At 37.5% G+C, this 26,392-nt stretch overlaps 1 protein-coding gene across 13 annotated transcripts in view; it reads left to right on the top strand.

Moving 5' to 3' along the window:
• The window catches only part of HERC4 (HECT and RLD domain containing E3 ubiquitin protein ligase 4), a 153,140-nt gene that overhangs the window by 122,975 nt on the left and 3,773 nt on the right, over positions 1–26,392 (top strand). For 8 of the 13 annotated variants that reach the window (XR_011382419.1, XM_002718458.5, XM_051823238.2 and 5 more), the window contains 8 exons: positions 2,107–2,130; positions 4,296–4,394; positions 6,431–6,598; positions 6,810–6,953; positions 13,835–14,001; positions 14,952–15,018; positions 18,654–18,736; positions 23,499–23,682. Coding sequence is in view for 11 of the 13 variants with exons in the window: in XM_002718458.5 (XP_002718504.1) it covers positions 2,107–2,130; positions 4,296–4,394; positions 6,431–6,598; positions 6,810–6,953; positions 13,835–14,001; positions 14,952–15,018; positions 18,654–18,736; positions 23,499–23,682 (936 nt within the window). In the remaining 2 variants the exon portion in view is untranslated. Of the gene's footprint in view, positions 1–2,106; positions 2,131–4,295; positions 4,395–6,430; positions 6,599–6,809; positions 6,954–13,834; positions 14,002–14,951; positions 15,019–18,653; positions 18,737–22,060; positions 22,239–23,498; positions 23,683–26,392 lie in introns of those variants that run through there. The other 5 variants (XR_011382418.1, XM_002718459.5, XM_008270066.4 and 2 more) reach the window with 2 other exon arrangements.

Genomic DNA, 26,392 nt, shown 5'->3' with positions numbered 1-26,392 from the left:
TACTCGAAATTTTTTTTAAAGAAAGTTCTACCAATAATTTTTTTTCTTAGAATTTGCAGTCATGTTTTCTTTATACTTATGCTACTTTGGCTTTATTTAGCATATTAAGTGAGAATACCCTAAGACTTGGTAATGTTGTAAAGCCTCCAGTGATATTTCCAAAGGCATTTGAGAATTTAGCCAACTACAGATTAAGAATAGTCTACATAGTATTACACTTACTCTTTTTTTTTCTTTTTCTTTTATGTATGTATTTATTTACTTTTTATTTTTTACAGGCAGAGTGGACAGTGAGAGAGAGAGACAGAGAGAAAGGTCTTCCTTTTGCCGTTGGTTCACCCTCCAATGGCCGCCACGGCCGGCGCGCTGCGGCTGGCGCACCGCACTGATCCAATGGCAGGAGCCAGGTGCTTCTCCTGGTGTCCCATGGGGTGCAGGGCCCAAGCACTTGGGCCATCCTCCACTGCACTCCCTGGCCACAGCAGAGAGCTGGCCTGGAAGGAGGGCAACCGGGACAGAATCCAGTGCCCCGATTGGGACTAGAACCTGGTGTGCCGGCGCCGCAAGGCGGAGGATTAGCCTAGTGAGCTGCGGCGCTGGCCTTACACTTACTCTTTAAATATTTGTCTTCCATCTACTTGAGAGGCAAAGTGAGCACACTCCATTCCACTGGTTCACTACCTAAGTGTAGACCAAGCCAGGCCAGGCCAGAGCTAAAAGCCAGGATCACAATCTGAATCTCCTGTAAGAGTGACAGGAACCCAGTAACTAGAACCATCACCACTGCCTCCCAGGGTCAAACCCATGCCTGTACTTCTGATACCAGTTGCAAATTTTGGAGGAGTTTGAAATTTCCCCAAACTTTCCTCAGGTTTGATTGATTGTTACTCAGCCTCACAAATCTTACAGAAAATTAGTATATTGATGATTATAGTTTTTTTGTAGAGAAAATATACAGATAAAATCAAAGGAAGAGCAGTAGAGCAGAGTCTAGGAAAGGTACCACAGCAGAGTGTATCTGTTGTACTTTCCCTATGGAGTTACGCATGAGTTACTTCCTTGGGGTAGATGTGTGACAGTACTGAGAGAGTATTGTCAGCCAAAGAATCTTACCCCAAACCTTGGTGCCAGAGTTTTTGTTAGGGCCCAGTCACATCTTGTTGTATGGCTGACATTTTTTCCCCCTCAGCTCTGTGGAGGCAGAACTGCCACATGGTCTGGGCCTGCATCATTAATCACTTTTGTGATTTGTCCAATGGCTAAATCCCCAGGCAGGCAAAACACTGCTCTTAGCCATGACATTCCGAAGGCCTATAGCTCACTTCTCAGTAGCCAAGAACAGTACCCTGTCTTTGGATAACATTAGTTTCTCACTACACAAGGCATATTTTTGAAGATTTGGTGCTTTACATAAGTCTGTACCCTGAGCATGTGTGAAAGCATTATGCAAGAAAGTGCACATTTTTGTTCAATGCAGAGGTAAACTCCCATTATAATTTCCACTATCGTTTCTTCCATAATTGTATCTTTATTTTTTTCTACTTACTGGTTATCTTGTGATTTCTAATTTAAGTTAATTCATTTTTTAAAAAATGCTTAATATAAGATACCTCATGATTTGTTTACTAGTTAATCTCTGTCAAACATGTCCAATATATGTCTTTATTTGTCCTCATTTTGTTGCCATAAGCATTTTAAACTTCTGTAAACACTTTGTTAACATAAAGCAAATCATAAAGGCTGAGGAATTTTCCTCCATTTTCTAGGTGGAGAAACTGAACCATAGAAGTATTTCTTCAGAACCCAGTCAGGTTTACGATTAGTTTCTCTAATCTAACTGAATTATGCAAATTGCAATACTTAGTTATTGGAACTAAATTTCATTATGTTCAAAATCTCTAATTGTATGATCACAAAGTAGGTGATACATTAATAGATATGTAAGGTACATGTAGAAAGGGTAAGTTTTATTGTAGATGTATTTTCTACCTCATTAATTCAGTATTCTGTAGCAAATTTATAAAATGCTACTTTGAATAGAAATAGTTAAATTTGAACACTAACATTGCTCTTTCCTCATTATTGCGTTCTGCACTGCTGTCTTAGGATGTCAACCATGGATTAACTGAGGTAAGTTTGGTGTAATGAAGTCTCATGTTCAGAGTAAGATACACTGTTGTTTCCTATGTGATAGGAAAGCTGAAAGTTCCTCCTGGGTGTAGTCTTTAAAAATGTGTATAGGAAGTTCCTCCTGGGTGAGGTTTTTAAAAAAAATGTGTATAGGTATATGTTCATTGTCTGTCTGTCTGTCTCTCTCTCTCTCTCTTTAAAAAAAAAAAAATTTATTCAGTCACTTGAAAGAGCCAGAAAGAGGGGCAGGGGAAGGTATCTTCCATCCACTGGTTCAGTCCCCAAATGGTCGCAATGGCCAAGGCTGGGCCAGGACTGAAGGCAGGAGCGAGGAGCTTGTTCTCAGTCTCCCAAGGACTTGGGCCATCCTCCACTGCTTTCTCAGGCACATTAGCAGGGAGCTGAATCAGAAGTGGAGCAGCCCGCACTTGAACCATGGCCCACATGGGATGCCAGCGCTGAAGGTGGAGGCTTTATCTGCTACACCAGAGCAACAGCCCCTCATTGTCGCTTTTTAAATTGAGTCCTTAAAAATTTTAGAAGGATTTAAGAAAAGTAAAACCTATATTAATTAAACATTATACCTCAGTTATGTATTTCAGCAATAATTGATTTAAAATAGTTCCTGTGTGCTCCTTAAGTCTTCCAGTATCAAATATAATGTGTCCTCAGAGTATAAAAAGGCAAACTTTTTATAAAAAGGCAAACTTTAAAATTTGGTAAATGACTATTGACTTTTCTTAAAGCTAATAATTGCTACTAAAAATAGTTACAAAGTTAAACTCTTGAGTATTAATCATCTTTCTCATTTTTGTTCTCTCTCTCTCTCTCTCTCTCTCTCTCTATATATATATATATATATATAAAAAGTTCTGGCATTTGGCCTAAGTAGTCAGCACCCTTAAATACCCTTTTAACATTTGGAAACATTTCTTTTATCTTTTAGCAATTGGTAGAGTTTGCTTTGGCTTTGCTTTTTGTTTGTATTACTTGGTATGCTTTTCTTAGCACTTGAAACAGAGAAGCATTTTTGAGATGTCTTTACATTGTAGGTCTAATATTGTTTGCCTCATCATTCACAAATAGAAGTAGCACCATAAGATTATGAAAATGTAAGGTTTGTGAAGTTTAAGTGCACTTTGGAAATAATCTGAATCTTCTAAATTTTCAGAGAATTAAAATTATTTTTTATGACCAATAACTAGGTAGTCACACAGATACAGGATGAGGGTTGGCCTTGTCACATGAAAAACACAGGAAGAGTGATAATTTACTATTAGGTGCATGTAACTCAGCATACTGTCTTATATATGAGGACAAAGTCGATGGTTATTGGGCAGTATTAGATTACTTTTTTTGTTATTTTTTGCCAAAGTTAAGAGGGACTTGAAATATATAGAAAAGAAGACAGGCTAGAGAAGACTTAAAGTCATATTTTCAAAATGGCTTGAAAAACTGGGCATGTTAGCATGGAGAAAACACAATTTATGGAGAGCAAGGTCAGGACTTTATGCCATATACACTTCCTGCAAGGGCAAAACAAAGAAAAAGTTAGGCATGGTAATATATAGAAATGCAAATTCAGACTCAACATAAATAAATTTTTGATCACTTAAAAAGAAATGAAGTGTTTCCTAGTGTATTCTTCATGGTAAGCCTTTACATGGCATGGGCATTGTGTCGGGACTAGCACAAAAATACTACCTTGTTGGATAGATGGTAGGACACTCTCCGACAGCAAGCAAGTCTGACTGACAAATGATAATAATCCTTTATATTTTAACTTAAAATACTTTGGCAGTCAAGCACTACATTGCCTGCTAGGATAAGTAGTTGTCTATAACATGTCTAATATCTGATAATGGTAATAGTAAATCAGTTCTCCTAACTTTAAAAGCTAACATAATAATACTAATGATGCTTCTTTTGAATGTTAAGTGAATGAGCAGATTATTGGACTGATAATAATTCTGGCATCCTAATGGTACTTAAGAAATATCTGTTAAATGAAGGAATAGGGTTTGCTTAAACAGTATGTTTCATTTATAATTCCTGAACCACACATAATTGAATGAATTAATATGATCAGCTTTATAAAAAATGACTCCACCCACAATAAATGTCACAAATCAACTTATACTAATAAATTAATTTTTTATTTCCAGTTGGCAGATATCCCTGTAACAATCTGCACATATCCATTTGTATTTGATGCCCAAGCAAAAACTACTCTGTTACAGACAGATGCAGTCTTACAGATGCAGGTAAAATATTGTATAATACTAATCTGATTTGAGAGTGATCTTGTAAATTGTTACTGTGATGTTCTTAAAAAGTAGATAATTGAAATTTGCCTATAAGCATTAATATTTGGGGGCATTTTGTATCATTGTAGTGCCTTGCAAAATACCTTCAGAAGCTATCAAAAGACTGTTGCATGCTGTGACATGTGGATACTTGCAGAAATTCATGGAAATGTGTTTTTTTAAAAAACTATGAATGCATTTTAATGTTTTTACACCTAAATAAACTTTGAAGTATCCTCATATGTTCTTATAAAGGCTGCTTTAACAAAAGGAGCTTCTTATAAAAAAGCTTCAGTGAAATAGAATTCCTTTTTTAAAAAAAGATTTATCTATTTATTTGAAAGAGTTAGAGAGAGAGAGGAAGAGAAAGAGATCCATCTTCCATCCATTGGTTCTTTCCCCTTGCTGCTTCATTGGCCAGGGGAAGCCAGGTGACAGGGGCCCAAGCACTTGGGCTATCCTCCACTGCTTTTCCCAGTCCATTAACAGGGAGCTGGATCAGAAGTAGAGCAGCCAAGACACGAATCGTCAGCATTGCCAGTGTCACAGGCAGCAACTTTACCTAATATGCCACAGCACCGGCCCCAAAAGTAGAATTATTAAATCTCTAACCATTTATATCTTTTAAAATGCTATAAAACTCTTTGATTGTATAAATAAGCAGTCTGTATAGCAGTTTAACATTTATACTTGATAAAATCTTGAATTGTTTCAAAATCTGGTAGAAGTAGCCAGAACAGAGGTGATGTTAAAGTAGGAAGTGATCTTTTGCTAGGAGGATATGAAGTTTTCTTGAAAAAAGTTTTAGTAGTAGCATGTTTGTCATTATCTCCTATTCCTTTCTCCTCTTCCCGTCCTTTCTCCTCACATTTTATGTTGAACATTTTTTCAGTTACAGTGATTTTTTTTTAAACTAGTCCATATTGTGACTTTGAAGGATTATAGTAGGCTTGCTTTAAAAGATTGATTTATTTTAAAGGCAGAATAATAGGGATGGGGGGAGAAGTGGTGCAGAGGAAGAAAGAGCATTGTGTGAGTACTGTATTCCAAACACTGGTTCACTCCCCAAATGGCTGTAACAGCTAGCTGTGGCTGCACCACGCCAAAGCCAGGAGCCAGGAATTCATCTTGGTCTCCCACATGGGTGGCAGGGAGTCAAATACTTGAGCCACCATCTGTTACTTGCTAGGCACATTAGCAGGGAGCTTGATTGGAAGTGGAATAGCTGGAAATCAAACCGACACAACAGTATGGGGTGTGGGCATCCCAAGCAGTAATTTAACCTGCTGCACCACAATACCCACTGCCTCCAAACATTTTAATAACAGGAAATTATAAAAATGTGCTTATTTCCATGTATACCAACAGAAGAAATAACTATTCTTGTAGTTTTCTGTGCTAACAGCTCACAGCTAGTTTTTTTGAAGTCTTTGTTAAAATGATGTGTTAATAATTGGTGCTTTTATATGGGATATTTCATTTTAGCACAAGAACACAAGAAAGCCATAGGAAAAGAACAAAAGCTTTAAGTGGACGAGCCAGTGTTTGGTTTGTGAGCACATATGGTAATCACTGTACTAGATCAATTTCTGTAAAATACTTCCTTAGCCTGGTTGTTCCTTACTTTCTTTAAAGGTTTGTTTTATAGTGTTTTCTATTTTCCCCCTCACTCTCCCTCCCTCCCTACCTCTCAACTTACATTTTTTTTAAAGAAAAAATAGTGCTCAGATTTCTCAGTTCAGTGTTGTATATAGTTCTTTGCCTACTTACTTTAATGATGTCATACATTAATATGAAACAAAATCAAAGAATACACTTTATACTCAGTTTATTAAGTTCTTACGTATTAGATACTGTGTTAAGTACTGTGTAAATGTCAGTAGCATAGGAATTCTTACAGGAATTAGTGTGCCTATAACTAATAGGTTCGTTTATCCAGTCACAGTAACTTCTTTGTAGCATTGCTTTTAAAATTTTAATCTTTTGTTTTGTAGATGGCTATTGACCAGGCCCACAGACAGAATGTCTCCTCTCTTTTTCTCCCAGTTATTGAATCTGTGAATCCCTGCTTAATTCTAGTGGTGCGTAGAGAAAACATTGTAGGAGATGCAATGGAAGTTCTTAGGAAAACAAAGAACATAGATTACAAAAAGCCGCTCAAGGTAACTTGGCATCTCCTGTGTTGTATAATTGTTACTTTTGTTTAGATACTAAGTTAAAATTTTTCTATTTCTATTTAGTATATCTTTGAAACTTAAAATGTCTGTGAATTGCAAGATATTTCTTAGTAATAATAAGTGAGATGCTATAGTGTCTTCAGAATGTACTTGGATTTCCTATTGACTAATCCATATTTGTATTATGCAATTTTAGGTTATATTTGTTGGAGAAGATGCTGTTGATGCAGGAGGGGTACGCAAAGAATTTTTCTTGCTCATCATGAGGGAATTACTGGATCCTAAATATGGCATGTTTAGGTATTATGAAGATTCCAGGCTTATTTGGTTTTCTGATAAGGTAAGATGTGCAACCATCTAAATTACTTCTGTATATTTATAAATGTGTCGAGTTAACTTAGTGAAGAAGAGTTATTAGTGAATTTCTAACATTTTATTCAGAGATTTGCTTTATTACAGTCTGAAAAATTATGAACTTTTAGAGTTGGAGTTTTCAGATGCAGTAATGCTTACCAACACATTGCAAATGAACAAAATTAATTAATCACATATTTTTGTAAATAAAGTCATGCTCATTCATTTACCAGTTGTCCATGGGTACTTTCGAGCTATAATAGTAGAGGCAGAGTTCAGTAGTTATAATAGAGACCTCATTAGCAACAAAGTTTAAAATATTTACCATCTGGCCCTTTATAGAAAATGTTTGATGACCCCTTAGATTTAGAGACTATAAGAGAAATGGATGAATTCTGAGTTGAAAAAATTTGAATACAGTATCTACACTGGTTATTAAATCCTTAATGTGTTAAATCATTGTGCCAGGAGGCTGACTATGATATAAACAGTCACTGATGCTCAGGACTCATTCTTTCATTGAGGGTTGCGAAATGATGCTACTCACTGTAATTTTGTTTTCATTGTCTGAATACTTAAGTATAGAGAAATGACCCCACACTGTTTGACTCCTTAGTAGTATAATTCATGTTGTGTGGTGATTTTTCTAAGGACTCAGTTTATTAGCATCCTGCAGTGATTATTTTGCTTGTACTTCCAAATATCATGTTTTCATAGTTTTAAACTTACTTGATGGTTTTCAGTCCTTGTAAATAATGTCTGTATTGATGGTCATATTGTCCTATGTTTGTCCAGGGAGAACAACTTCAGTTGGTGCCTGAGTCTTTTTAGAAACTTAGTAATTCTGTATCTGGTTTGACAGAATGTTCCAGACTTATACATTTACTGCCTAACAGTACCAGCATTATCACTGATGCTGTGTTACTGAAAATAGTTTTTAGATTGTTTTGTAATTCTTTTTGACCTTATGTTTTACCCTAGTAGAGATATGCAGGCAAATAATGTCTTGCAAGTGTTAAACTCAGTATAGTTTGATCACCAAGCAGTTAAAAATTTAAATTAATTCATTTTTATTTTTTAGAAATTGCCTGTTTAAATCTAGCTTTATAATAATATACAATATTTATATAGTTGCAAAGTCGCATCTACAAGATAATATATAAAGAGGCCAAGCTTCATCTTTTCTTTTCTCACTGCAAGTGATTTTTGTAAAGATTTATTTATTTATTTGAAAGAGTTACAGAGAGAGGGAAAGACAGAAACATATTTCATGTATTTGTGAATTTTCCAGATTTCCTTCTATAATTGATTTCTAGCTTCATTCCATTGTGATCTGAGATTTTTTTTTAGTGATTGTAATCTTTTAAAATTCATGTTAAGTCTCTTATTAAAAATGTTCCATGTGTGCTTAAGAACAGGTATTCTTTTCTTATTGGATAGAGTATCCTATACATATCTGTTAAGCCTTGTATGTAGACTTACAGTATCTGTTGTTTTAAGATCCCTTTCTTTGTTGATCTTTTTGATGGTTATTCTATCCATTATTGAAAGTGGGTTATGAAAAACACTGCTATTGTAGAACTTCCTGTTTCCTCCTTCAGTTCTGTCAGTTTTTGCTTCATATATTTTCAGAACTTTGTTTTGAAAGTACTTAAGTTTTTAATATTTTCTTGATGAATTGACCCTTTTATCCTTATATGTCTTTGTCTTTTCCAACAATTTTGTCTGATATCATCTAGTCTGTTATTAGTAGTCATTCTACCTTTTCTTTTGTTACCATTTACGTGGAATTTTTCCCCAAACTTTCACTTTTAACCTATTTGTATTTTGGATCTAAAGCATGACTTATTTAACATACTGTTAGATCATGTTTAATGCATTCAGCCAGTCTGTTTTTGGTTGTGGAGTTTAATCCATTTACCTTTAAAGTAAGTACTGATAAGGAAGCATTTCTGCCATTTTGATGTTTGGTTTATATATATATATATATATATATATATTTTTTTTTTTTGGTTCCTTAATCCCCCCATGGTCCATTTTCTTTGTTTTTTCTAGTGTACCATTTTGATTCGTTTTTTGCATACATTTTAGTGCTTGCCCTTGAAGTTGCAGTTACCATCTTAAATTTATAACTTCCTGGCTTGCATTAATACTATTCAACTTCAATAGTATATAGAAACTGTTTTCTTAGCTCGCTCTCTCCTTTATTTTGTTATTATTAGAACTTAAATCTTTTGGCCGGCGCCGCGGCTCACTAGGCTAATCCTCTGCCTTGCAGCGCTGGCACACCAGGTTCTAGTCCCGGTCGGGGTGCCGGATTCTGTCCCGGTTGCCCCTCTTTCAGGCCAGCTCTCTGCTGTGGCCCGGGAGTGCAGTGGAGGGTGGCCCAGGTGCTTGGGCCCTGCATCCCATGGGAGACCAGGATAAGTACCTGATTCCTGCCATCGGATCAGCGTGGTGTGCCGGCCGCAGCGCGCCCTCTCTCTCTCACTGTCCACTCTGCCTGTCAAAAAAAAAAAAATCTTAAATCTTTTTATATTGTTTTCCATTCACATATGTTGGTATTATTTTATGCATTTGCTTTTAACCATATAGAAAAGGAGTTATAAATAAAAAATGAAACAACACTGGCTTTTATATCTGTGTAGCTACCTTGAGCAGAAATCTTTATTTCTTTGTGTGACTTTTTTTTTTTTAAAGATTTATTTATTTTACTTGAAAGTCAGAGTTACACAAAGAGAGGAGAGGCAGAGAGAGAGGTCTTCCATCCGCTGGTTCACTCCCCAATTGGCCACAACAGCTGGAGCTGTGCTAATCCAAAGCCAGGAGCCAGGAGTTTCTTCCGGGTCTCCCATGCGGGTGCAAGGGCCCACGGGCTTGGGCCATCTTCTTCTTTCCCAGGCCATAGCAGAGAGATAGATTGGAAGTGTAGCAGCCAGGACTTGAACCGGCGCCTGTTTGGGATGCCGGCACTGCAGGCGGTGGCATCGGCCCCGTCTTCATGTGACTCTTACTGTAATGCGTTCTTTCCTCAACCTAAAATACTTTGGCGTTTCTTGTAGGGAAGTTCTGGTAATAGTAAGCTCCCTCAGTTTTTGTTTATCTGAGAGTGGCTTAATTTTCCCCTTACTCTTTAAGTGCTTTTTCCCTTTTTTTTTCTTTTTCAAGATTTATTTATTTGAAAGGCAGATTTACAGGGAGGCAGAGAAAGAGAGAGGTCTTCTATCTTCTGGTTCACTCCCCAAATAGCCACAACGGCCAGAGTTGGGCCTATCTGAAGCCAGGAGCCAGTAGCTTCTTCCAGGTCTTTCACATGGGTGCAGGTACCCAAGCACTTGGTCCATATTCTACTGCTTTCCTGGGCCATAGCAGAAGAGAGCTGGATCAGAAGTGAAGCAGCCAGGACTTGAACCCATATGGGATGTCAGCACTGCCAGCGGCAGCTTTACCCGCTATGCCACAGCGCCGCCCCACATTTTCCCGTAATACAGAATTCTTTTTTGATAGCTTTTTCTTTCCTACCTAAAAAATGTCATCTCACTGCCTTCTGTCACTCACTGTTTGAAAACCCTTATTCTGCAAGTGTCTCCTTCCCATCTTCTTCATTGCCAAGCGTTTCAATTTGTTGCTTGCACTGGTACTTCTTACCCCTGGGGACCATGGCTAATATATTGCTTTTAAATGTTTTTGACAAGTGCCACTCACCCTGGAAACTGCTTAAGATCGATTGAGGCAAAATATAGGCAAGTCCTTGGGATAAGCCCCCAGAATGCAGGCTGCTGTCTTCATGGCTGTCACACAGCTACAGAGTGGGATTTTTTTTTATTTTTTAAGAAAGCTTTTATTTAATAAATATAAATTTCATAGTTACAACTTTTGGAATATAGTAATTCTTTCCCCCATACCCACCCTCGCACCCCCAAGCCATCCCACTTCCTACTGCCTCTCCCATCCCATTCATCATTTTTTTTAACTTTTATTTAATGAATATAAATTTCCAAAGTACAGCTTATGGATTACAATGGCTTCCCCCCCATAACGTCCCTCCCACCCGCAACCCTCCCCTTTCCCACTCCCTCTCCCCTTCCATTCACATCTAGATTCATTTTCGATTCTCTTTATATACAGAAGATCAGTTTAGCATACATTAAGTAAAGATTTCAACAGTTTGCTCCCACACAGAAACATAAAGTGAAAAATACTGTTTGAGTACTGGTTATAGCATTAAATCTCAATGTACAGCACACTAAGGACAAAGATCCTACATGAGGAGTAAGTGCACAGTGACTCCTGTTGTTTACTTAACAAATTGACACACAGCTGCAGAGTGGGATGTTATAAACAGTTTAAAATATAACAGTGTACTCTCAGCAAAATTCGACATCTTTTCTTCATTAAACATTTTTATAGTTGTTTTATAAGTTTTCGATTAGCATCCAACATCCAAAAGTTTACTCTCTGCCATCTTCTTTGTTGTTTTTGTGGAGAGGTGGGGTTTTGGAATTTCCTATACTGCCATTGTTAGGGATATCACCTTATTTATTTATTTGAAAGAGTTACACAGAGGAGAGTCAGAGAGAGAGAGAGATTTTCCATCTGCAGTTTTACTCCCCATTTGGCTGCAACAGCTGGAGCTGTGCCAATCTGAAGTTAGGAGCCAGGAGCTTCATCTGGGTCTCCCACATGGGTTCAGGGGCCCCAAAACTTGGGCCATCTTCTACTGTTTTCCCAAGCCACAGCAGAGAGCTGGATTGGAAGTGGAGCAGCCAGGACTCGAACCAGCACCCATGTGGGATGCTGGCACTGCAGGCGGTGGCTTTACTCGCTATACCACAGCACTGGCCCTGCGATATCACCTTTTATTTGGGGGTTGAGAAAGGGAACATCCAGTTCATTTTAAAGGATATACTGGCACCATTTTTTATCTCTCATGGTACAGTGATAGTGGAGTGTGTCTGCACAAGCGCACATATAGTTTGAAAAATTTTTCCCCTCTGTAGTCCTTTTTATTCTTCCAGGTTTGTTTTGTCTTTTTGTGACCATCAGCTGTTAGTCACATTTATGAGTGTGACACGGAAAATTTACTGTTGGCTTACAGGCCCATTCGTAAGAGTGATTAGGTAGGTACCTTTCAAGAGGGAACCCTCAATGGTCAGTATATATTGTTTTTTTTTTTTTTTTTACTCTTTAGGCTTTCAAGAAAGGTTGTAACCTTGGTTGTCTGTGTTTTGGTAGTGTTCTCAATGCTGTAAAAGGAAGCTAGAATTCACATTATTCACTGTACAGACCATCATTTGATTACTTTGTTTTTGATGCTTACCATTAGCTGTTGCAGATTCCAGAACCTCTTTAGTTCAGCCTCTCCAGGAAGGCAAAGGAATTTCCATGAAGCACCCTGTGTTCAACCCTTTCAAATACCTCTGACGTTCAGAGTCTTTCTGTGTACCAACTGAGCTAATTGGATTTTCTGACTTTACAGTTGTTGAAACTTCCAATTCCTGAATCTGTAGCACAATTTATAAGTTACCATTTCTGTTTGCTTTGCTTTACCCAGTTACCAGTTACCATGGTTCTACTGGGCATATTTCAAAATTGTGTTGGCATCTCTTTACTGCTATTAGACCTCCTGTTGTCTCGTTTTCCTGTTCATTTATAACATTTTTACTCCTGTATTCTTACTTAGAGGGTTTGGGGAGGGAGAAAGGTTAACACATCATTCAGTCTTTCCTATTTAAAAGCTTTCTACATTTAAACACACTATAGGAATCACAGTGGAAAAATACTGATTTGGCCATTGAAAACTGTGACATTTATGCGTAACAGAAACTATACAATTAAAAAGTAAATGAAAAGACTATGGTGTGTGTAACAAATTGGACACAGGATAACTCCTCTAGTAAATGAGGAATTCAAATTCAAATACAAAAGGAAAGCACTTCCCCCAAAAGAAAAATGGGCTAGGTACATGAAGAGACATTTCACAAGTTCAGTATCACTGATAGTCCAAGATACATACTAAAGTAAGTTGTGGTTTTTTAAATTCAAAACAAAAATATGTTCTTGATATGTGTATAGTGTATATATACTATAATTGAAAAGGTAGACAAGCATTTTCCAAGATTGCAGATAACTGTAAACTGGAATCTGTAGAGAGGAGCATAGTTTTAACAGTATGCTTAAATAACTTTATTGACTTAAGAATTCTTATTTAGGAAGCAGACGGTCTTCTAAGGAAATATTCCCAACTATGAACCAAAGTATGCAAAGGGATGAAGACTACTAACTGTTAGAAAAGCTAAGATTTATTGAGTCTTTACAGTGGATTCAGGCATACACTAAAAAGCATTATATTTATATTATCTATTATCTATTTTATATTATCCTATTTAATCCCCATAGCAAACATATAGAATAAATGTTATGTTTATCTCCTGAAAATATTGAGCCAGCTCTAGAGCCCAAGTCTAATAAAAAAAATTATTCTAATCATCACACTTACAGAATTTTCTGTGAACATGTATTCTCTAAAAATGGGGGGGACAAAATATTATTTTTAATGTATTATCTAAATATCTAAACACAGTCAAGTAGCTAACTTTTTTTTTTAAGATTTTATTTATTTATTTGAGAGGTAGAGCCACAGAGAGAGAGAGGGAAAGACAGAGAGAAAGGTCTTCCATATGCTGGTTCACTCCCCAAATGGCTGCAGTGGTTGGAGCTGGGCTGTTCAGGAGCCAACTATAAAATGCAAATGCTTTTATTCTGTATTTTCAAAGTTTTCTACTGTGAGCATATGTTTCTGTAATCAAAAAATTAATATTGTAACTTGGAGGACAAATCTTTACTTTTTTTTCCTTATGTTTTTAGACATTTGAAGACAGTGATTTGTTCCATTTGATTGGTGTTATTTGTGGATTAGCAATTTATAATTTTACTATTGTGGACCTCCATTTTCCTTTGGCTTTGTATAAGAAACTGCTGAAAAAGAAGCCATCCCTGGATGATTTGAAAGAATTAATGCCTGATGTTGGGAGGTTAGTTATAAAAGGTGTCATTGGTAGAGTTTGGGAGGTAAAAAATAGAGAATATACTGAAAGCTTTCCTCCTTGAATTAAGTATGAACCAAAATATGATAAGGGATTTATTGTTCTTGTTAATTTTTGAAATAAAAGCCCTTCTAGTAAAGGAAAATCCATTATGTTACTCAGATCAAAATCTTTATTTAAAGATGATATTTTCACCTTCAAAGCTAAATTTTTAGTAGCTTAATGTTACTTTGCAAATACAATAAATTTAGGAAGAGAAAGCTTTCTGAGAGTGGTTAAATGGATTATTTGGACTTTTACTTCTGATTACCTTCATTTCTGGTTTGGACATGTAAACTTTTTTAAAAAATAAATATTTATTTATTTATTTAAAAGGCAGAGTTAGAGATCTTTCATCCACTGGTTCACTCCCCAAATGGTTGCAACAGCTAGGACTGGATCAGGCTGAAGCCAGAAGCCAGAGCTTCATCCAGGTCTCCCTTGTGGGTGCAGGGACCCGAGCACTTGGGCATCTTCTGCTGATTTCCCAGCAACATAAGCAAGGAACTGGATTGAAAATGGAGCATCCAGGATTTGAACTGGTGCCCATGTGGGATACTGGCATTACAGGTGGCAGCTTAACCCACTACACCACAGCAGCGCCCCTGTAAAAATTTTTTATTACATAAAATGGTATAAAATTGTATATACATAAGGACAGCTGTTGAAAATGAGGCAACACATTCCCTTTGTATTCAGAGGAAGAGAGAAAAATCTTTTAAACTGATTTTTGTAACATTTTTAAGTTTTCTATTGTACAGTCACCATTTTGAAACAAATATAAAATATGAATTAAAGAGTTTTATTAAGAGGGAATGAGAAATATATACTTTTTCACAAGGAAAGTAATCGAAATACTCAGTAATATTTTACACTGAAACATATATATTGTTTTGCAGAAGCATGCAACAGTTACTGGATTACCCAGAAGATGATATAGAGGAAACGTTTTGTCTAAACTTTACGGTAAGAAGAATGACTTAAGTTAGCCTGATTTTTCATCATCCCTTCAATTAATTAATTTATTTTATTTAAAGATTTATTTTATTCATTTGAAATAATTACAGAGTGAGGTAGAGCCAGAGAAAGGTCTTCCATATGCTGGTTCACACCCTAGATGGCTGCAATGGCTAGAGCTGTGCTGATCCGCATCCAGGAGCCAGGAGCTTCCTCCCAGTCTCCCACATGGGTGCAGAGGCCCAAAGACGGGCCATCCTCCACTGCTTTCCCAGGCCACAGCAGAAGAGCTGGATTGGAAGTGGAGCAACTGGGACTCAAACCAATGCCCATATAGGATGCCGGCACTGCAGTCGATGGCCTTACCCTCTACATCACAACACCAGCCCTTTTTTTCTTTGTTTTGATGAATGGAATTCTTGACCCTTTAGCTAACATTTATTGAGCATTTACTATGTACTAGTCATAGTACATAAATTATTTCATGTAATCCTCAACACCCGATGAAGTTAGTATCATCCCTGTTTTGCAGATGAAGAAAACTGAAAATAATCATTACATAGAGTCATTACTTAGGCCTGGTCCTGTGGTATCAAAGCCTGTGTGCCTTATTGTTATGCTAAATATACTTATAAATAGAAGCCCTTTTTTTTGAGCCTACAATTATAGGAATGCTTATGGAGTCAAAAAGTGATTATAACAGAACATTACTAATGAACTCACATTTAAAAAGATCAGTTCCCACAGATAGATTCCTGTCTACTTCAGACTAACCTTCATCTTTGTCCATCTTGTCTTATTCATTCCATTGTTGGATGGTACGCTGTGGCACAAGTGCAGATATATTGTGATATTACTTAAAAATGAGATTTTAAGTCTTAGAAAAGATACAAAATTTTGTTAAGTCAGTGAAAGGGATGTTGAATAACTGATTCACTCACATGCAAAGTCATTAATAATTCAGGATCTGGCAGAAGTAGGCTAGTTGGCAATTAATGTAAAGAAAAACAACAAGCATTAAAATGAAAAGAGAACAATTTGAATATTATAAGTTAGACTCTGGGAAAATAATAAAACTTTCAGTTTTCTTTAATTTTTATTTGTATATGTGTTTGTTTTCCTCCCCTAAGCAATCCTGCATGTGTTTTTGTTGTGTCAAAATTAACAAAAGGGATAGCATATTCTGCCATCACACAATTTGCCAAAAGAAATTATATGCTTCCTCAAAAAAGTTTATCCATTTTTGGGTCAGTTTAAGAATTGACACATTATGTAGTTAGAAGAAAATTTGTTAGATTTTTAAAGATTTATTTATTTATTTGAGAGGTAGAGTTAGAGAGAGAGGGAGAGACAGAGAGAAAGGTCTTCCATCAACTGGTTTGCTCCCAAAATTGTCACAACGGCTGGAGGTGAGCCGATCAGAAGCCAGGAGCTCCTACCAGGATGTCCACGTGGGTGCAGGGGCCCAAGTACTTGGACCATCTTCCACTGCTTTCCCAGGCCATAAACAGAGTTGGAGTAGATGAGACACAGTGCGCATATCAGATACTGGCACCACAGGCAGAGGCTTAGTGTACAGCCAAAAAAATTTGGTAGATTTTTAAAATTTTACTTATTTATTTGAAAGAGTTACATAAAGAGAGAGATCTTCCATCCACTGGTTCACTCTGCATATGACTACAATGGCTAGGGCTGGGCCATGCCATAACCAGGAGCCAGGAGGCTTCATCCAGGTTTCCTGTGTGTGTGCAAAGGCCCAAGCACTTGTCCATGTTCCCCTGCTTTTCCCAGGTCATTAATAGGGAGATAGTAAGGAAGGGAAGCACTGGGACAAGAACTGGCCAGTGTCTTAGGCGGCTTCACCTGCTACACCACAATGCCAGCCCCGTGTTTTGTGTGTGTGTGTTTTTTTTTTTTTTTTTTTTTTTAAAGAATAATCCTCCTTTTTTTTTTTTGATTCTGTTTTCTGAATGAAGTTTTAATTCCCTCTTTGGATTGACTTGCTTAGATACATTATCAGTTTTCTTGACTCTTTGTTGATCATCATACTTGACCAAAAAAATTTGAATTTCAAGCACTTTGTTTTTTTTTAAAGATTTATTTGAAAGTCAGAGTTACAGAGAGAGAGAAAGGAGAGGGAGAAAGAGAGATCTTCCATCCGAAGGTTCACTACCCAGTTGGCCGAAACGGCCACTGCGTGATCTGAAGCCAGGAGCCAGGAGCTTCTTCCGGGTCTCCCATGTGGGTACAGGGGCCCAAGGACTTGGGCCATCTTCTACTGCTTTCCCAGGCCACAGCAGAGAGCTGGATCGGTTGTGGAGCAACCAGGACTAGAACTGGCGCCCATATGGGATGCCGGCACTGCAGGCCAGGGCGTTAACCCACTGCACCACAGCGCCGGCCCCTCAGGCAGTTTCATTTTCATTTTAGCAGTCACCAAGGTCGTAAACTTTTAATGTTTTCAGAAAGCTATAGTAAATTCAAATATTCCTTCCCATTGCCATTTTTTTCCTTCAGATTTTCACTGCCTCTTTATTGCTTGGAGAATAACAGCTTTAGGATAGGCATCAAAGACAATAATTTAGCTTTGTTTCTAACTTTCATTGTATTCCCCCTTTCATACCAACTTTTGTCATATCCATAGAATTCTTTCATATACCCTCCTATGTTCTTTTTTAGAGCCACTTGTCAAACATGTTTAGAACTTGATATTTACTGTCATCTATCCTTTTGTTCAACCAGTATGCTCAATCTGAATTCTCCCAGTCTTTTAGATGCTTTCTTTTAGGTGCTTTTGAAATGGCATTTTTTTTCTCAAAATCTTTCATACTTGGCTCTAGTTAAAATTAAGTTTTTTGTCCTCTGTAGTCTAATAACATTTTGTTTGCATCCCTATTATAGCATTATTTCATTATAACGAATTGTTTAAATATGCTGCTTCTCTTTCCACCAGCAAGTAAATACCACAGCAGGGATGTGTTCTGTATTAATCTCCCACCCCCATTATAATTTTGTAGGTAGCAGATTCTCATAAAAGAGATAATATTCCAAAATAAGTGATAGAAAAAAATGAATGCAGTTGAGAGGACTGGTAATACTTGCATAAAAATTAGCAGACTAGTAAGCGAAATAAAAGTTGGAAAACAAACAGCTACCTTTATAAACCAAATTAATGTGTAACTGGAAAAATTACCTGTGATCAAGCATACAGCCAGACAAACAGAGTAATTCAGGAAAGCAGCAATTGTCGTTTGGGAAGAATGTACAGCTGTGTCAAGCTCAATGCATTTTTATATTTGGATTCTATTACTCATCTAAGGAAAATATCTTTTCTAATATTCTGCTTTATTCTACAGCCTTATTCACAATAAATGCTCAGTTTCCTGTTCTTAACTATTTCCTATTCTTAACTAACTAAACACTTGGTAATTCATAATTAGTCATGATAGGTTATCAGCCTACTAGAGAGGATGCAAATTCCTAGTTGTGGCTTTCAACAGAATTTATAAATCCATTTAGTAGCAGAATCTTATTGCAAATTGATTAGTTTTATATTTTATGAGAGAAAGGAAGAGTATAATAATTATTAAAATAGTCTGATGAGTTTTGAGTCTGACATTGACTTTTTTTAAAAATTTAAATAGATCACAGTTGAAAACTTTGGTGCAACAGAAGTGAAAGAGCTGGTTCTAAATGGTGCAGACACAGCTGTTAACAAACAAAATCGGTAAGTGAATTATAGCAGCATCAGTGGAAATAATAAGGTGCAGTAGGAATTTTCTTCTGTATTTAGGCACATTGTTTCAACCCCAAGTTTTACTCAGCTTAAAGTTTTTGAATGGTTAGTGAGAAAGTAATCTGCCTTTTGCTCCTGAAATTGCTTTAAGACATTAATAAAGGAATGAAACCAGCAGAAACAATGGAAAAAAATGAAAGAATAGTAAACACAATTTTAGAAACCAAAAAATGGTAATAACTAAGTTTAACAAGCCAGAGGAAGTTGCAGCATAAGGTGAACTGGAGAAGTCTGGGAGTCAGCTGGTTCACATTGCAGAACAAAGGCTGGGGCGCTGAGTAAAACACACCTTTGGGAAGTACAAAGGTTTTGGGAAATGCTGGAAACAGAAAGGTCAGTGTTTTAAGAAGCAGACCCAGTTTTTCTTAGCACACTTAAAACCTGGCATTCTGACAGGAGAATGGAAGTTGACTTTCTGGAGGGATTGAACTAAAGGAACTGTAGATTTGAGGATGCCTAGGCAAGGTCGTGATGGATAAGAAGCTAACTGAAAACAGGGAAATTAAGTGAAAAGTCTTCAGCTCCCTTCCTGAAAATTGGAGGAATCTTTCTGGGGAAAACTGCCTTTTAAATAAGAATGGATAGCCAAAGATCAGGATGTTCAATGAAAGACCAAACAGTCGAAAAAGATGGCAAGGAATTAGGAACAATGCAGAATGAAGAACAGAACTTCGAAAGAAATGAAAATCAGTATCCTCAAAGTGCTTAGTCAATATCCAGGTGAATACTGTTAGAAAATGGGAAAAAACATTGAAAGAAATGGAATGCATAAAATTTGTTGAAGAAAATGATACAGACATACTTTGCAGAACTGAACAGCATACCTATCAAGATTGAAAGCATGTGAAATAGGGGGGAAAAAGATCTATATCAAGGAAGGATAAGTGAAATTTAAAAATCCCCAAAGAAAAAGGGGCACTGAAACCTTCCAGGCAAAAAAGCAGACTGTACATATAGAGCTAAAAATCAGACTATCATCAGATGTGTAAAGAAGGTAGAAGATCAAAATTCTGACTTAGAATTCTATACCCCAAATTTCAAGAATGTGGGTGTATGTAAACATTTTCATAGATACACAGTCTCAGAGAATGTACTTTTATTCCTTTTTCTAAAGGAGTTACTGAAGGATGTGTTGGACCAAGCAGGAAGCAGACATAGGAGTGAAAAAAACCACAAGGAAAAAAGTTTTTATTTATTTATTTGAAAGAGTTACAGAGACAGAGAGGTCTTCCATCTGCTGGTTCATTTCCCCCAAATGGCCACAGTGGCCAGGGCTGGGCCAGACTGAAGCCAGGAGCCAGGAGCTTCATCCTGGTCTCCTTTGCAGGTGTAGGGGCCCAAGCCCTTGAACCATCTTCTGCTGCTTTCCCAGGCACATTAACAGGGAGCTGTATCTGAAGTGGAGCAGCCAGGACTTGAACCCACAGGGATGTAGACTTTGCCAGCGGCAGCTTTACATGCTGTGCCACAACAGCAGCCCCCAAAGAAACATTCTAAAGAAGGTTCTCCAACATATGAGAGAGACAACAAAGTAGACCTTCTGAGGAAAATTACTTTGTGGAAAATTTACAAAGAGCCAGAAATCTAGGTTATATCCAGAGAATGGAGGTCTCCATGATAAAAATGCAGCTAATGCCAGCTAACATATTTGAATAAATCTAGAGGAAATTGACATTTCTATTGGAGAACTTGGAGATGAAGCAGCAAAAAATGAAAGCAAAAGTTATTTATAAGAAAAGAAAGGGGCCAGCGCTGTAGCTCAGCAGATTAAAGCCCTGAGCTGCAGTGCCAGCATCCCATATGGGTACTAGTTCGAGTCCTGGCTGCTCTACTTCCATTTCCAATCCAGCTCTCTGCTATGGCCTGGAAAACTAGTGGTAGATGGCCCAGGTCCCTGGGCCCCTGCACCTGTGTGGGAGACCTGGAGGAGGCTCCTGGCTCCTGGCTTCGGATCAGCTCAGCTCCGGCCATTGCAGCCATCTCAGGAGTGAACCAGTGGATGGGAGACCTTTCTCTCTCTCTGCCTCTTCCTCTCTATAACTCTTTCAAATAAATAAATTTAAAGAAAGGTAACCAGAGAATACCCTGCAGCTTAACTGAATTAATATTTATAATCATAAAAATGTTAACAATGGATATCAATCCTAATTGTTATATAAGTGTAATCACTGTATGAGAGGGGAGAGCAAGAGTGGGACAATTAAATAAATGGTAAATCCTCACTTTTCCCAGTAGATATTCATATTCAGCTCATTGGATAGTATTTGAAATAGAAAATTAAGAAATAAATGTAGACCTATGTTGTTAGAAGCTTGAACACAAATATGAGAAGGAATGGTAAAGAGGGCTTAACTAGTTGCCTTTAAATAACGGGAATTTTTGGTAGAGAAGTACAGTACAAAGAGCTGCTTTGTTCTCTTCTGACAAAGCTTATCTTAGTGGCTGTTGCTTGAGTTTTGATCCAAAGGATTTTAATCCTGAATCTGTTACTTAGAAGCTGTGTAACTTTAAGTAAATTAGTTGATGTCTCCATGCCTCAGTTTCCTTTTCTGTAAAATAAAATGATAAATCAAACCTACTTCACTTGAGGATTAGGTGAGGTAGTATTTTTAAGATACTTACAATAAGACCTAGCACTTGTATGTGCTCAGTAAATGTTGGCTTAAATTAGGATTATTACTATTGGTGTTTTAAGCTATGCATATATCTTATTTTAATAATTAAACATTAAAATGATGTGAAAAAATTGAGGTCTTTTTAGCTGTTTTAAAATCATCTTGAAAAACTTTGGCATGATTTAGATTTTTTTTTCCTCCTTTCAAAGATTCTTAATTTTTCTTTTTAAAGATTGTTTGAGAGGCAGAGAGATGAAGAGACAGAAAGGTCTTTCATCCACTGGTTCACTCCCCAAATGGCCACAGTGGCTGTAGCGGGCTGATATCGATCCAAAGCTAGGAGCCAGGAACAACCAGGACATGAACTGGTGCCCATATGGGATGCTGGTGCTACAGATGGAGGCTTAAACTGCTATGCCACAGTGCCAGCCCCTTGTTAATTATTTAAGTTTCTAATATTTTACATAGATAGTTCATTTAGCTGAGAAATAATTTAAGCAATTTTTGACCAAAATGTGGTTCGTTAGCCTTGTTTTGCATATGAATCTAATGACATGTGCTATTGGTTTTTCCTTAGACCTGCTTACTCTGTTTTATAATAGACTTCTTGAATCCCTGTTTTCTCTCCTTTTAACTTCAGTTTGGAATTATTTGAACTCACTGAGATTACCCATAAATGATTAAATTTACCAATATTCCCATTTATGGAGTCATCTTTTATGGAAGACAAAATTATAAAATACTGAAAACCTCCAGTCCTATTCTCATAAAAATGTGGCTAGCAATACAGACAAAAAATGAGAAACATCATGATGATTACTGGGTAAAAGAAATTTCTTTTTTTCCTTTAGTTTCTTTTTGCTTAGGAAGGAAATCAGAACTGTTCTTGTGTGTATGTCTTCACACATACATATGAAGAGAAACTGCATTTGTAATCTTTAATGATTCTCCTAAAGAAATGCTTTGTACCCCTTCTTATATAATTTTTAGATAAATTTTATTCAGATCCCTTGGAACCCAATGGTATGCCACCTGTGTCATTTTTTTCTTTTAACAGATTAATCTATTTAGAGATGGATACCAGGCGAGATACAAATTCTCAATAATTTGTAAATATTTTTTAAAAATTAAAATTGCTAGTTCACTCCCCAGATACCAATTGCTAGTTCACTCCCCAGATACCTCCAACAGATAGGGCTGGGCCAGACCAAAGCTAGGAGCCAGAGTTCGATCCAGGTCTACCACATGGGTGGCAAGGAACCAACCAGTTGAACATCACCTGCAGCCTCCCAGGGTATGCTTAGTAGGAAGCTGGGATTGAGAACAGAGCTTATACTCAAAATCAGATGCAAGCATTCCAAGTCATATTTTTTTTTTTAAGATTTATTTATTTATTTGAAAGAGTTACACAGAGAGGAGAGGCAGAGAGAAAGAGAGGTCTTCCATCCGATGCTTCACTCCTCAATTGGCTGCAATGGCCGGAGCTGCGCCGATCCGAAGCCAGGAGCTTCCTCCAGGTCTCCCACATGGGTGCAGGGGACCAAGGATTTGGGCCATCTTCTACTGCTTTCCCAGGCCATAGCAGAGAGCTGGATCAGAAGTGGAGCAGCCAGGTCTCGAGCCGGCATCCCCATATAGGATGCCGGTGCTTCAGGCCAGGGCATTAACCCACTGCACCACAGCACTGACTCCATCTTTTTTTTTTTTAAGATTTTTTTAAATTTTATTTGAAAGGCAGAGTTAGAAGAAGAGACAGAGTATTAAGGAAAGAGTTGCAGATTGGTGTTGCCTTACACAGAAATCTATCAGCTGGTTCACTCCACAAATGGCCACAATGCTGAAGCCAGGAGTTAAAAGCTTCTTCCAGGGCTCCCACATGGATGCAGGGCTCAGACACTTGGGCCATCTTCTACTGCTTTCCCAGGTATAGCAGAGAGCTGGATTGGAAGAGGAGCAGCCGGGACCAGAACCGGCACCCATATGGGATGCCTGCGCCACAGGCAGAGGATTAACCCGCGCTGGCCCCCATAAATGGTTTTTAAAATCTGTGTGTATATGTCTGCTGTTTTCATTTCTAGGCAGGAGTTTGTTGATGCTTATGTGGATTACATATTCAATAAATCAGTGGCTTCCCTATTTGATGCTTTTCATGCGGGCTTTCATAAGGTCTGTGGAGGAAAAGTCCTTCTGCTCTTCCAGCCAAATGAACTACAAGCAATGGTTATTGGAAATACAAATTATGATTGGAAGGAACTGGAAAAGGTAAGAAAAAGCATATATGACATTGTTTAAAAGGAAAGACAAAAGAAAAACATGGTTTATTGATAGAAATCATGCCCTTTTTTCTTTTATTCAATTTATTTATTACTCTCCTTCTATAGGAAGACTCTTTACCTTCTTTGCAATGAATGGATTTGCCCTGCGTGGGAATTAGGGATGACATCTTTTCAGTTGTGCTGTTAGTGTAGGAAAATATTGTTGGTGACACAGGCAGAATAGAAGCCCCAGCCAAAACAGAAGGGGTTCCATCATACCTCGGTTTTGGGAAAACTGTTAGGAAAAACTTTTGCAGTGTTTAAAGTCGTTTTCTTTTTTTCTTTTCTATCCAAGTCGTTCTCAAATATTTCTTAGTATAATTATTTCATTTAAAAGGCTGGATTAAATCAGCCTTGATAAAGATGTCGGATAAGATCAGCTTTGAGAAAGATGTGTGCAGGGCTAACCTGTCCATTTTTCCATCTTTTAATCTGGCATCCTGCAACAGAATTTTTGCCTTAAGAATCAGCTACTATACCTCTATCAACATTACTAACAAAATAGTAAGCACTGGCAAGGATGCAAGTCACCAGGAACTCTCATATCGCTGACTAGGAATACAATGTGGTATAGATACTTCGGAAACAGTTTGTCAGTTTCTTACAAAGTTCAGTGTATATTTGCTATATGATCTAGCTATACTCCCAGGTATTGAATTATACTAATACAAAAATCAGTAAATTAAGGAGAAAATAAGTTATTGCTCAATGATGTTTTACAAGATGAAATAAGAGTTCTGGAAAAATAGTAATGAGGGTCATGTAACAAAGTCTAGTAAAATGCCACTTAACTGTACAAAAATGGTTAAAATTTAAACCCTATGGTATGTGTATTTTACCATCATTTTAAAAACATTTAAAAAATATTAAAAATATGTAAACATATCAAAAACTAAACAAGTCAGATGTCCTTCGTTTGTCTATGGCACTACATATAGCACATCCTTTTGGAAGAATTCTGAACATTAAAGATGAATGCACAGTTCATATGTACAACTGGGTAAATCTCAGAAGCCTAATACTAATCGAAGGAAGCCAGTTGGAAAGGATTACATAATATATGGTTCCATTGAATTTATTTGACATTGTTCTTTAAAGGTTTTTTTTTTTTTTTTTTTTTTTGAAAGAGTTACAGGGAGAGACAGAGAGCTATCTTCCATTTGCTGGTTGACTCTGCAGATGGCTGCAATGGCCAGGGCTGGGCCAGGCTGAAGCTAGGAGCCATGAGCTTCATCTGGGGCAGAGGCTCAAACAGTGAGGCCACCTTCCACTGTTTTTTTTAGGCCATTAGCAGGGGCTGGATTGGAAGTGATCATCCAGGACATGTCGTTGCATCCTGGCAGCTTTACCTGCTATACTGCAATGTGGTATCTTTAACACTGATTTAATTCCTCTTTGTTCTGGAGGCTAGGAGGCAAAGATGCAGGTGTCCCCAGAAGTGACTTCTCCTGAGGCCTCTTCCTTGGTTTGAGGATGGCAGCTTTCACATCATGTCCTCACATTGCCTGTCGTTTTTCTGTAGGATATTCTGTAGGCAAAACTGTAATGACCAGGCAGGAGTAGAGGGAAGGTATGACATCAGAAGGAGTAGCACAAGTGACTTAAGCGTAACAGTGATGTCCTGATTGTGGTGGTGGTTATACAGATCTGTACATACGCTTAAAAGAACTGTACACATGCCAGAAGTAGTCAATTTTACTGTGTTATAATTTAAGGAATTATATTTTAAAAGTATTAAAACAGTGAGGAATCTCACTAGATTGGCAGTAAGAGAATAAAAATAGGAACACACAGACCAAAACAATTAAAATACATTAAACAGATATGGAATAGATTGGGAGATGGAAGATCTGTGAATAAGTTGGTTAAATGACTTACATCACAGAAAATCGAATTTAAGCCAAAGAATCATAAGGAGGTAGACCCGGACTGAACAGAATCTCTCAAAGACTCAGGAATTGGTACACTTTTTTACTCTTAATGGCAGGGATACAGGGTTGTACTACCAGCATATCCCCTCTCCTATGCAGCAAAAGACCACAGAGAGGTTCAAAAATCTTGGAAGCTAGGTAAAACTAAGGATGGCTCACAGAAAACTGGTAGCTAGGTTTAAATGCTCTAGGGAAGAGATTGAAAGCTTCCTTTTTAGGGGAAATTGCTCTGCTTAAAAAAGAAACCTGTGGATACTAACTAGGTCTAAGGGACTGCCAACAGAAATGGACCTTACATGTAACCACCCTGAAATGAAAATAATATAAATCTGTCTTACCCTCATTTAACCTCCTTGTTGAACCTAGAACCTTTGTGGGCATGCTCCTTACCTTGAGGCCTATTTCCTTTTCCCTATGCCTGGAATTTTCTTCATCTTAATAACACAAAGGTTTCTTGCTCTCACCTCCTTTATGTGTACACTTTCTCAGAGCTTCCTTGGATTAGGATTTAAAAACTGCAATGCTCCCTCACTCCCCCACACACACCCTCTGTTCTCCCTTTCCTTTTTTTTCTTTTTCAAATATGATGTAATATAAATTATGTATTTATTTGAAAGGCATAAGGCCTGCACCATGGCTCACTTGGTTAATCCTCCTCCTGTGGCACTGGCATCCCATATGGGCGCTGCTTCTAGTCCCGGTTGCTCCTCTTCCAGTTCAGCTCTC

This window comes from Oryctolagus cuniculus, chromosome 15, assembly GCF_964237555.1.
Source record: "Oryctolagus cuniculus chromosome 15, mOryCun1.1, whole genome shotgun sequence".
NCBI lineage: Eukaryota > Metazoa > Chordata > Mammalia > Lagomorpha > Leporidae > Oryctolagus > Oryctolagus cuniculus.
This window is presented reverse-complemented; position numbering and strand designations above follow the sequence as displayed.